The sequence below is a fragment of the Tyto alba genome, unplaced genomic scaffold (assembly GCF_018691265.1).
Source record: "Tyto alba isolate M040663 unplaced genomic scaffold, T.alba_DEE_v4.0 Super-Scaffold_18, whole genome shotgun sequence".
Lineage (NCBI taxonomy): Eukaryota > Metazoa > Chordata > Aves > Strigiformes > Tytonidae > Tyto > Tyto alba.
The window spans coordinates 20,822,292-20,834,328 of NW_024881280.1; the positions used below are offsets into that span (position 1 = coordinate 20,822,292).

At 42.1% G+C, this 12,037-nt stretch overlaps 1 protein-coding gene across 1 annotated transcript; it reads right to left on the bottom strand.

The window, feature by feature from the left end:
* Positions 1-6,534: 6,534 nt before the first annotated feature.
* SPTSSA (serine palmitoyltransferase small subunit A) lies at positions 6,535-11,489 on the bottom strand. Its single transcript, XM_042791165.1, has 2 exons — positions 11,224-11,489; positions 6,535-8,133 (listed from the first exon to the last, which is right to left on the bottom strand). The coding sequence occupies exons 1-2, from the start codon at positions 11,324-11,326 to the stop codon at positions 8,030-8,032; spliced, it is 207 nt and encodes a 68-aa protein (XP_042647099.1). The 5' UTR covers positions 11,327-11,489; the 3' UTR covers positions 6,535-8,029.
* Positions 11,490-12,037: the final 548 nt, after the last annotated feature.

The window sequence follows — 12,037 nt, forward strand, 5'->3', positions numbered from 1 at the left end:
CCAACCCCAGAGTGACATTTTCCATCAGGTGTAAAGAAAAGCTGGAAGCTAATGCACTTGGGGCCAAACACATAGTGTGGATCAAGAGATACGTAGTCCGGACATGTGCTAATGAGGATGCTACAGTCTCCCTGACACTCTCCTACATTCATTTGGATGTGAAGACAAGGACTGGAGGCTGGGTTCCCCCAGGTGAGTGACCATACTACTGCATTTTAGCTACGTAAGTAAAGCTGGCCCTAACTTCAGCTAGCAAGAGTAATCACATCCCTTATTCATTAAACTGGACATAGTGAGAAGAGACATTCAAGTTAAACATATCCTTGTTTTCATCAGATCTCAAATCCCTTATCATCCAAAGAATTTAAAAATCACCTCTAGCAAGAGCAGAAGCTCCCTCCCACCATTTTCAGCTAATGCAAAAGGACACAAAATAAAAGTCTGTTCTCTGACTGAAGGCACCTAAGTGGCATTTTAAGTGTTCTAACACCTACAAAAAAAAAAAAAAAAAAGGTTCTTTACAAAGTGCTTTTTTTCTTGTTGTCTCCCAGTCCTGGATCGTCATCAACAAAGCATTCCTTTAACAATTCTTCCTAACCACACATCATTCAAGAACTCAAAAAGAACATCAACAGCAATTCTATAATAACCAGAAGGAAAGAAAAAATTACTCCATAAATACTGACTGCAAAAACAGGCTTGTTTTCTCTGGTTTACAGTTTCAGGCCTTTCACAAGAACAATCAGCTCCCATAAATAAGCTATTTTCAAGTTCCACAGGGAACAGCTTCAAACTGAATTTGTAGAAATTAGATTCTTCTTTCTGTCCTCTTCCAGAAACAATACTTTACAGAAAATGGAGATAACACATTTTGATTTCTTAACAGAAGAGTCATTCATGACTACGACATGTGAACTCTCAAGTACAAAAGTCCTCAGATGTGAATAAGGATGAATCAACCTTTAAGCCCAGAAGGCAACTCAGGACATGCATTCCAGGGCAAAATAAAAGTCACTTTAATGGTGTACCAACAACAAAGTACAGGGCAAGTCCATGAGACACCTGTTCTCAAAACATAGTTCATGAAAAGGGAACAAATTCTGCTCGGCTCACAAGCTCTTCAGTTTCATAGGAAACAGACTTTTTGCAGCACATGCCTCTCCTGATTCTTTTTTTCATTTCAAGCTCAGAAAAAACTGCTTTCTATTCTGTTGGTTTTAGTCTTATTAACTGTAACTTTTTATTGCCCAATACTAGCATTGAAGCAAATACAGTGTTGCTGTAGAGATCATCTAGGAACCACATCACCACTGTCATCTCAGCACCTTCCCTGTACTTTTACTCTGTCATCCTATGAGTTTCTAACACTTTGGGTTCTGTATAATTCTCCTAATGCCTACTGCTTCAGTTGCTATTATGATCCTTATGAAGTTTTTGATATTGTTCCTTCACCTGACTTAGTCCTCAAGGAACAATAGAAAAGCTGGTTCAAAGAGATAACCTAGTCCAACCTCCTACTGAAAGCAGGACTACTGTCAGCACTAGTTCCAATCAGGTTAGTCATGGCTTTGCCCAGCCAAGTCTTGAAAACCTTCGAGGACAGAAGTTTCACAACCACTCTAGGAAACCTGCTCCTAACTCCTAACCATCTTTGTAGCCTCTTCTGGATAGTTCCTTGCCATCCTTCTGGAACCAAAGAGCCCAAAACCAGACACAGTATTGCAGCGTGAAGAGGATTATCATTTCCCTCGATCTGGTGGTCATGTTCTCCTACTGTAGCCTAGCATACAGGCTGACATATTTATTTTGTGAAGTCACTGTTGGCTCATGTTCAGAACGTGCCACTGTAATTCTAGGAATCTCTCTCAGCAAAGCTGAGAATTTTGCACATTTCCTTGTCAGACCGCATAAGGTTTCTGTCAGCCAAATCCTAAACCCAGGCTCTGTCTTTCAGGGTATTAACTCCCTCCCTCACAGAGGAACACTGTCCAATAATCAAGGTCATCCATGAAGATACTGAACATTAGCCCCAGTATCACCTTAGAGAGTACTTCACTTTTAGCCACCTTACAAATGAACATTGAGCAACTGATCTGAGACCAGTGATCCAGCCAGCTCAAACCACCAAACAATCCATTCACTTTACTCATACTTCTGGTCCAGATGAAAACACTGTGGGAGATCGTGTCAAAAGCCATTCTAAAGTCAAGGTACAAGAACATCCACCACTGCCCTCATCCATGTAACTCATTTAATCATACAAGACCATCTGGTTGTCTAAGCAATGCTTTTACACATCTCCTTTGTAGCCTGTCCTTACTTCTTTCCACTTGTAAGCTCTTCTTTGGCCTTCTAGTTCACTAACAAACACCTTGCTTACATAAGACTTTAAAAAATAAAAATTCACCCTCTTCACCCTCATAGGCAGGAGGTCACAGCAGACCCTCACCACAGCATCCTCAGTGTTACTTTACACAGCTTGTTTTCCTTTGTTATTGTAACCAGGGCTTTACCCTGGGTAACTCCAGTCTCCAACTGTCAAAGCACCTGTGGTAACTCAGCAGGTAAAACAAAATGGACAAGGATCAATTTCTGTTTCTCTTATCCATGTTCCCTCCTACATCTACCATCATTCTAATCTAGGCCTGAAACTATCTGAGAAAGTATACAGCGGTTGAAACCACTCAAATGCACAATGCAAAGTGTTTATCAGTAGCTGTATGGAGAGTTCAAATGCTGCTGAAACATCAGGCAAAAGAGGTTTTCCCAACAGGGCTGCTTCTTGCATCAGGTAAAGACGTCTGTGACACTGGTATATCATGGGATGCATATATGTTGTCTTTAAAAGGAATAAACATTACCATCATCAATCAGCTTACAGACCACCAATCAGCACAGCATCTGCTTCCCAGATTGCAGTCACCAGCCAAAGAAGAAGGAATGAAAGGCTTGATCTATGCCTACCACTCATCTGAACAAGCCTTATGATTGTCAAAAGGCACAAAAGGTTTGCGCTCACATGTGCACATCACATTTAGCAGAAGTAGTACTGAAAACCAAGACATCATGCAGATATCTAAAGGCTGTCCACCTCATGCCATGCAGCGCAGAGACCAGAGCTAGCATCTCTGTGTGCTTCAGTTTGCTCAGGATTCCTTGCAAACACCTTCATTCTCTTCAGCGTAAGCATGGTTAAATCAACTCTTCCCAAGGAAATGCAGGGAAGCTGCACAAGCCCTTCTACAGAGTGCTCTCCGATCTCAGCACTAGGCACCGTCCCATCGCGCAGGCACACCCGGCAGCCGTGTCCTGACCCGGAGACCTCACTTCCACAGAAGTTGTCTCCTATTCTCTCGGTATAGATAGCTCCTTGCTCACTTTACAGCGGAGCCCACCTCTCCATTTGATTAGATACCAGATCAGCAGACCACCTAATACGGTCCCTGTTTCTGTAGTCTAAGACAGACAGACTGCACATTTTATCCTCAGTCACTTTGATTTGAGCACTGCTTTTCTGTTCAGCCTACTGCAATACTGTGCAGTCACACAGGATGGGGGTTTGAAGATGTTTTTCTGAAACATGGTTAATGACCAAGAAAGGATTTCATATAATCAACCACTAATTCAACTCTGAGTTCAGGAACTATCTGATAATTCTGATTAGAATTCAGCAAACATTACCCAAGCATATAAACTCCTTAGGTGCTGAGATGCAATACAAGGGGCTTTCTCTCCAAAATGTTTTGAGTTGGTAATGTAACATAAGCAAAAGAACAAGCTGTCATGAGTCTGACACAGGTAACTAGATACTCAAATTCAGACCAGGTGTGCATGTGGGTAACTCCTCACATGACCTGATAGCACAATCCTATTACGCCAGCAAGAATGTTATGCAGATATCTTCCAGAATTTTGTAACCTTACCACTGTGTATGAAGTTGCAACACTGAAAAACTTACTCTGAAGCATCAATTTCTTGCTTTTTGAAGTACATGAAGCAGGAACAACTTGACAGAAAACCAATTCAAATGGAAGAGAGGACAACAGCTAATCATTACAGCAGCAGGAGAGGGACACAAACCTTGGTCAGAGGATTTTTGGTTTAAATCCTTATGTGATCACAAATACTTAGTTTTTCTCCCTATGCAGGCCCAAAACAAGCAAACAAACTTCACAGAAGACAAATAAGATTAGTCATTGCCAAGATAATTTTTCTCCCAAAAAATTCTTTTGGGGGCTACATAGTATGTCTTCTTGTCATTGTGAAATATAGGCCTGAGATACACTGTCTCAAACTGCAAAGAGCACAAAATGCAAGGTATACCAAGACAATTCCACCTGAAGATATGATCATGAATAAAAACCAGATGCACCAGACACGATGCTGTAACCGTATGAATATTAGAGAAGTGCTGATCATCTGTTAGTTCCAACTATCAGATAGATCTTAAGCAGGGAGCTTGTACAGGAACATTCAGGCTTATGAAGATTCACATCCAAGAACCGTCAGTTTTAATGAGAAAGCAACCAGCTACAACTATAAACTGAATCTCAGGCTTCTTCCTCAAACGTTATCTGGACAATCCCTTTAACAGGATTAAATAAAAGAAATACTATGATTCATTTTTTGTGAGAAGGTAGTAGTAAGCTGTTTATTAATCATATGCTTAATTTCCAAAACCCAAGCAATAAAGAGCCACCTACGAAATTAGTCAACTTTTCACTGTTAAAAGTCTCTCAACCTAACCCAGCCTAATGAAACTTACTGCTGTGACAAGGTTGATGACCTACACGGCACGCATCCTTCAAAGTTAAGAAAGAGCAACGAAAGATGAAGAAAAAAAGTCTTCTGTTAACCTATAAAAGTGTGTTTTAGCTTCTACAATGCTCTTCCTCACAAGGTAAAGAAAAACCCACCAACCAACCAACCCACACAGCCTCTGTGTCCAAAGTAATTGCTACACATTAATTTCTGACAAGAAATAAATAGGGTTTTATATATATATATATATATGTATAAATAAACAAGTTGTATATACACACATAAATATAACTGATCAAGGACATACACACATACAAGTCCTGAATCCGTTTCTGGCTCCAGACTGACTTTCTGCAATATTGTGCCTCAGTTTTCTCTTTTGGTTATGGCAGCTCCTACTGCAAAGGTTTTTAATGATTATTTCTATAGCTCTCAGTGCTCGTGTCAGCCAGGGTGCCTCTGCAGAGCCAGCTCTGGAAGCCACCATGGCCACAGGCTGGGCGACCATCCCACGCCAGCGAGATGCCCCAGACATACCTTTTGCAGGCCTCAGTTGTGCCGTAACACAGTTAATGCATTTTTAAACTCGTATGACTCATGACTCAATCTAAACCCCAAGAGCTATTACTAATAAAACACTAATATTAAGTCACTTGCAAGGCTCTCAGATTATTATTTTTTTTTCCCTCATTTCTCACAATTATTTTTTCCAACTTCATCTAAATTACTGATGGTTCAATTATTATCACCCTGTATAAAGAGAAGTATAATTCTGCCATTCAGACCAGCTGCCTCCAAATGGTATTTAAACTGCCTTTGACCTCCAGCTTGCACAGAAAAAGCTTACAGTTCTATCCCAAGGAGGATATGATCCCCCAACTAGCATGACAATAAAGCAGACTGCAGTGGGAAAACAACTTGGTAGCCTTATGATTCTTTTATTATTCAAATTTAATGATTCCTTAAATCCCTACCAATACCCTTTGTTTATTCTGCTTCATAATTATCACCCCTTAAACCATCTCTTCACTAGATGAACTTTATGAAAAGAACACATTGCAGAAACTTTCTTCTAGAAATTTAAACTCTAGTAACAGACAGTATTTTATTAATGAAATTATTCCATCTTTAACAAAGTATCTGATATCTAAAAGGACAGTCCAAGACTATGTGATTCTTGATTAATAATTAAAAAAAGAAATGCTGAAAAAGACTGTACTCGAATTATCAAATTGAATTCAAGTATGGTATCAATCAAGCCCACTCCAACATAATCCAAGTGATTGGAGATTATAGTTACTCTTTCTTCCCTCAACAAAGCAGACAGCTAATAAAAATTAGTATATCAAAGCCCTTTCACAAAACCTTTCACAATTAAAAATTATGCTTAACATTCCTAACACCACCACATAGAAGGGTTTCCCCACCCCCCCCATACAACTAAATCCCTTTCTCAGCAGTAGATATGTATCATTCATGATAGTAGTTCACAAAGAAACATCACAGTACCAACTTAATCCATGGACAGTAGGAATTCATGCTACATTACTTCAAAAAGAGTATGTTAACTTATCCTTATCTCCATATATATTTAAAAATACTCACATACAACTCTGGATACATGATAAAAAAAAAAAATCCTCACCCCAAAAACCTACCTATGTTTAGATAGCCAGTTATTAATAATCAAAGGCACTAATTTAGTAGGATACTCCTACCAACTTCAGTAAAGCTAGGGTTCACCTAAGAAGTTTAAGGCCCACTCTTTATAGCTGCAAGACAACAAAGGAGTTTTTAATCAATATACATGAAGTTCTTAAGTACACGGGGGAAAAACACTTTTCTCATGAGTGTGCATTTCAGAAAATTAAATAAACCTAAAAGACAATAATTTAGTTGTACAACTTAGGTATAGTTCCTGATTTCAACAGAAGTTGCATAAAAGATATTACAGTATCTATTATTACTAGGCCATTAAAAAAAAAAAAAAAAAATCACAACTCTTTGGTCAAGTATCATTTTTCACCTTTTGAAAAATTCCTAGAAAAGCAAGCAGCATTCAGAAACATCAACTTCTCAAAGAAAGTTTTGCATCAAAGCTCTGCTTTTAAACTTTTATTTTTTAAACAACAACCCAAAAAAAAAAAAAAAATCCTTCACTTCGGAAAGTTAGGTTGTCATCATCTTACATTTCAGAATACAAAACTGAAAAAAATCCCTATTTAAAAAAAAAAAAAAAATAGAACTTCGGCCAAGTATTCAGCTACTTATTGCTGTAGTTGTAACTCAAGTCCATTTAAACCCCCATGTTTTGGTCATTTGCAGCGAGAACATGTTTGGAACACTAGCAGCAATAGAAAACCCCTGTAAGACCTAGATGTAGTTACACTGTTGTGTGAAAATTAGCAGAAACCATAACCATTGGAACATAATAAAGCATCCTGTAAAAGTACAATTGAATTGGTAGCTAGAAAAAGAGGGTTTATTTAAAGTGCTATCCCAAAGCCTTATGTGGGCATACGTCAGTAAAGAAAAGTCCTTTTTCCCCCCACTAGATAAAGCCTAGAACCACAGCACTACTCCAAATGTAAAATGCAGGCTTCACTCCACATCAATGCCTCATCTCTCCCACCCTCCTCCAACAGGTGGAATACAGCAACTTGAAATAATCACTACTTCCAAATTTAGGTGATATGCACAAATCTACTGTTGAACAAAGTTTGGACAGCAACAGTACACCTGAGTTCAGTCATACAAACTAACTTTTGTAAATAGTGTTAGATGATTATATCCATGTCTCTAATATGAATCCAGATGTATTTTCTTACAAAACGCATTAATAGAAATATCCAGGCAAATACATACCATACAATAGCAAAAGCTTTAAGCCCCATTTAATAAGATGACTTTCCGATTAAAAATAGAAGGCAATTAAGATTTACTCAAATTTACTCAAAATTACAATTAAGAAAAGCTTTCACAGTGCAATATTGAAACTGTCACAAAGTTAAGAAAATACTGATATCAAAGTACAATCACAATGTTAAAGTAGACAAAACTACTATACAAGGGCATATCTTGTAAAATTAAAAGGAATGAACACAACATAGGGGACATCTCACGTCCCTGCTCTACATATCTCGTTTTCTAGTCTTCAGAGTCGTAATCGTGTCTGACATCGGTAGAAGTCTTGTTAAAACTAAGAGGTTCATTCTTCTTTGTAGACCAGATTTCAAAGCCTGATTACTTCTTGAAAATACATTCTTCATCACTGCACAATTTCAAAGTAGTGCAATATTGCCATGATGTGCTGAGGCATGAACACATAGCCCGTGTACAGTGCCATTCCAACAATGGAAACTAGCATGGAATCTGAACTACAGTTGAGGAAAAAAACATTTGGAATAGAAAGTGCATTAGACATCACATAACTATAGCATTAAAACTTTCCTGGTAACTCTCTTATAACATTACATTTTTAAAATCAGACGGGGTCGACTGTATTGAGCAATTACAGCTACAGGAAGAAACAAATGAACACTGAAAGCCAGAACACCAGTAGGAGCAATTAGTTGAATTACAGAAGGTTGCCTTGCAAGTTATCCACTGCCTTGTCATGGGCACCAGAGGCCAGGCCAAAGTATGGAAAGCGAGACTGAGGAAAAGAAAATGAGCAGTGAGAATATACAAGTTTTCACATACATCTTCCCAGGTGTTAAGCAAGTCTTGCAGAAGCCAACCTCATTCAGCCAAGCAGGAAAAAGTCAACCATCACAAAAAAACAAACCAAAACAAAACCACAATAATATGAGTAGCTGTACTGAATAAAAGTTCTTATTTGTGGATGACTTACTCATTTTTAAGCAGACAGCATTAGACGCTGACCTCAACTTCTTGGAATAGAATGACCTAATAAATTTAATTTATGATGCACAAAACATACCTGGTATGAAAACTGCACCGCTAGCATAATGAAGTCAGGAAACCTCAAAAAGATTTCTAGCTGTCAGTGTCCTCTAGGCTCTAAGTCACTACATAACTTGGTTTTCTCCACCTGCATGTCATGCTCAGACCCTTCCTCACGGGCAAGCAGCTCAATTTATGTATTGTTTGACAGTACTTAGGAAAAAGAAACCACAGAGGGGTTAAAAAGGGTGAGTAACATTGTGACATGCACCTTTCTAACTATTTTACTCAAGAAAACTAAAAGCCGTGCTGATGCTCTGAGGCAAGTTATGCACTTAAATAAACAGACTTGTTAGTACTTTACTATAGCAGATCACACTGCAAAACAAACTTCACATGAGGCTATCTGCTAAACAATCTTAAGGTGACCACTTTATTAGTTGAACTCCTAACAGGGACCTTTTATAAAACTTATATAAAGAAGTGAGACGATAGCTCACTGTATACATACAACTGGACCCCTGTTGAGCTCTAGGGTTCTTGAAGCTTTATCTAAACAAATTATGGCATTAGATTACTGAAAGATTATGCCATTCTAAGTTTAAGGTTTCAAAAAATTAAAAAAAAAAAGTACTCAAAATTAATAATAACCTGTTGATTTCATCTAGCTACCTGCAGAGATTCAGTAAATTTAGAAACAGTATCAAAAACACTGGAGATTAACAAGCGTGATAACACTGGACAGTGTACTCTGTTTCCACAGGTGAAACCAGAGGAGCTGCACATGCTCTGTATCTTCAAGAAATCAAGTCGCCGCAGCACGCATGTTACAAATGCTCTGTGACCGACTTCCCTGTGGCAGAGCAGAGGTATTAGTTGCCCTCATCACAGCATACTAGCTGCTTGGTGTATTTTTAGTCCCAGAAGATTATACGGTAAGAGATACTAAAATGAAGGTCAACTCATAACTCCCTGTTTCCGTATCAGCACTCACTTCTGATTCTGGAGCACAAGCAGCAGCGAGACACGCTGCAGAGCCACACTCCAGTAGCTCCCAAGGCCGCTGCACCTGCGCTGCATCCGTACAGCACCCGGCAGGCTTGGCCCCACTGTGGCAAAAGTGTCCAGTTTGAGGACAAGAAACTGTCTTGCTGACCCTAGATTGCAAGTGATGCTTGTGCCACTCATAATATTTCTAAGTTGAGTGGCAATTACTTCATTGCAATATGAGCTTTTTATGCAAGTAAACATGCACATACTTAAATATTTTGCACAAGCTAAAAAGCTGCATGGTTAACACAAAAGAAAAAAAAGTACTCATAACTAATATAACTGCAAAGAAAGCAAAAATTAAGTCTCCCCAGTGATACAGGCACGGCATAAAAAGAGGAAGGTATGTATGCAAGGAACACAGCATTTTGAAGGTAAGAACTCCTACCTAAACAATTATGCACACTAAGCCTATAAATGCGAGAAAAGAGAAATAGTAACTTATCTCCACTTCTACTGACTTTACACAGGAAAAAAAAAAAAAAAAAGTCTGATTGCACAGCTGTAACCTGGACAACCACTTTTATATAACAAATACCAGTTTTTTTGCAAAACTGACCAGTATCTTAGCAAAAGCATCTTCTCACTACTTACACCCTCCTCTTTGTTAACCTTTTGGCTAATTTCTCTCATCGCCTCTCAACATCAATTGGAGATGGCTCTGGGTCATTCATACAAGACATCATTTTGAGATCAAAACAGCCACACTGAAGAGAAAAATACTTGCGATTCTGTAACAGCATTTGAGAGAACATACTGCCTGTCTGAAAGGGTTGGGTAAAGAAGCAAACCCATACGTAGCTTATTATACAAGTGCCTGCACTTAACCATCTACCAAGTTCTTCCAGTCCAAAAGAGCCAAGTAAATTTATCAGCTCGGGGATTAAATACTAATCTAATACAAATCATGGGACCAAGCAGCATGCAAATGTAAGCTTGCAAGGTTTTGCAGCATGCACGTTTACTTTCCACTATTCAAAAACACGGAAGAATTCATGAAAGACACCTGCGCTTAACAAAATCCTCGAGATTTCAGTGCAAAACAGAGAAGAAAGAACTACCATAACTCTACAGAAGAAAAATTAAAGAAGGAATAACTTCCGAGGTATCAACTTAAGCCCGAGCATAAACTGCAGGACGCCCGGCGACAGGACGGGGACCATTCCCCAGCCTGGGCGGCACGACCGCCCGTGAAGGTGAGGAGCTTCGGCTTCTGCCAGCGAGGAGGGGACGAGCCCCGGTCCCGGGCGGCGGCTGCCGCTCCCCCGGCCCGGCCCGGCCCGGCTCGGCCCAGCCCCGGAAAGCCCCGGCGGCCGCCCGCCCGCGGCCCACGCACCCCCCCGGCCCCGCACCCGCCGGGGCAGCGGCAGCGGTGGGGCCGCCGCACCCCCCCCGGGCGGCCCCGGAGCCGCCGCCGCCGCCGCCGCCGCCGAGCACGACGCGGCGGCAGGGGCGGGGGGCAGCCCCCGGCCGCGCACCCCCGCGCCCGCCCCGCCGGAAGGATACTGAAGACGGTGCGCTCCCAGGGCTCCAGCATGTAGAGCGCGGTGACCAGCAGGTACTGGTAGTACAGCCACGACATCTGCTTCCAGGCCGAGCCCAGCGCCATGGCGCGCCCCGCGCTGTCCCCGCCCGCCAGCGGCCCAGCGCCGGGCCCAGGCCGAGCGGAGACGGGGGGCGGGGGCAGCGCCGGGGCCCGCCCCGCCGCCGCCGGACCCGGACCCGCCCCGGCGGCCGCTGCCCCCGGGGCCGGAGGAGGCCGGAGCCCCGGGCTGGGGGCGGCGGGGCCCCCGGGCTGGGGGGTGCCGGGCCCCGCGGGGGCGCAGGCCGAGCGCTGCAATCCAGCGGTGGGTGCCGGCGTGCGGCCGGGCTGCTGAAATCACGCGGCGGCTGACCGTGAACCTGGAGCGATCTGCCGGTCTGAGTCACGCCTCCCGCCGCAGCCGATTTTTCCTCTCATCCTATTTAATCTAAATGGATGTTCTGGGAATTGCGGATGACCCGAGGACTGTGCTCGGCGGGGCCCTGGGGAGGTACGATAAAAATGCTCCGCAGGGGGCCGCAGTGCCGTCAGTTGGCAGGGCATAAAGCCCACCCAAAACCGCGGCTCTGATAAATGAGACCTCACCGCCGGCCAGCTCTGTCTAGATTAATCCCCGACGAACAGGAAAAACACAGAGGCGATAGATGGGCCGTTTAGTCTAACTGTTGCTAACTTTGCACTGCCCTGCGGGGCTTGGGGCCAAAAAGCAGAGGGCGGGGGACAGCCCTGCCCCAACTGCTCATCTCCCTTAGGTAAGGGGAAATTCGCAGAGGTGGG

Coding starts and splice junctions, on each gene's coding strand:
- SPTSSA (XM_042791165.1), bottom strand. CDS start 11,326: ATGGCGCTGGGCTCGGCCTGGAAGCAGATGTCGTGGCTGTACTACCAG. Junction 8,134..11,223: donor CTGGGAGCGCACCGTCTTCA/GTATCCTTCCGG, acceptor ACTGTAGTTCAG/ATTCCATGCTAGTTTCCATT.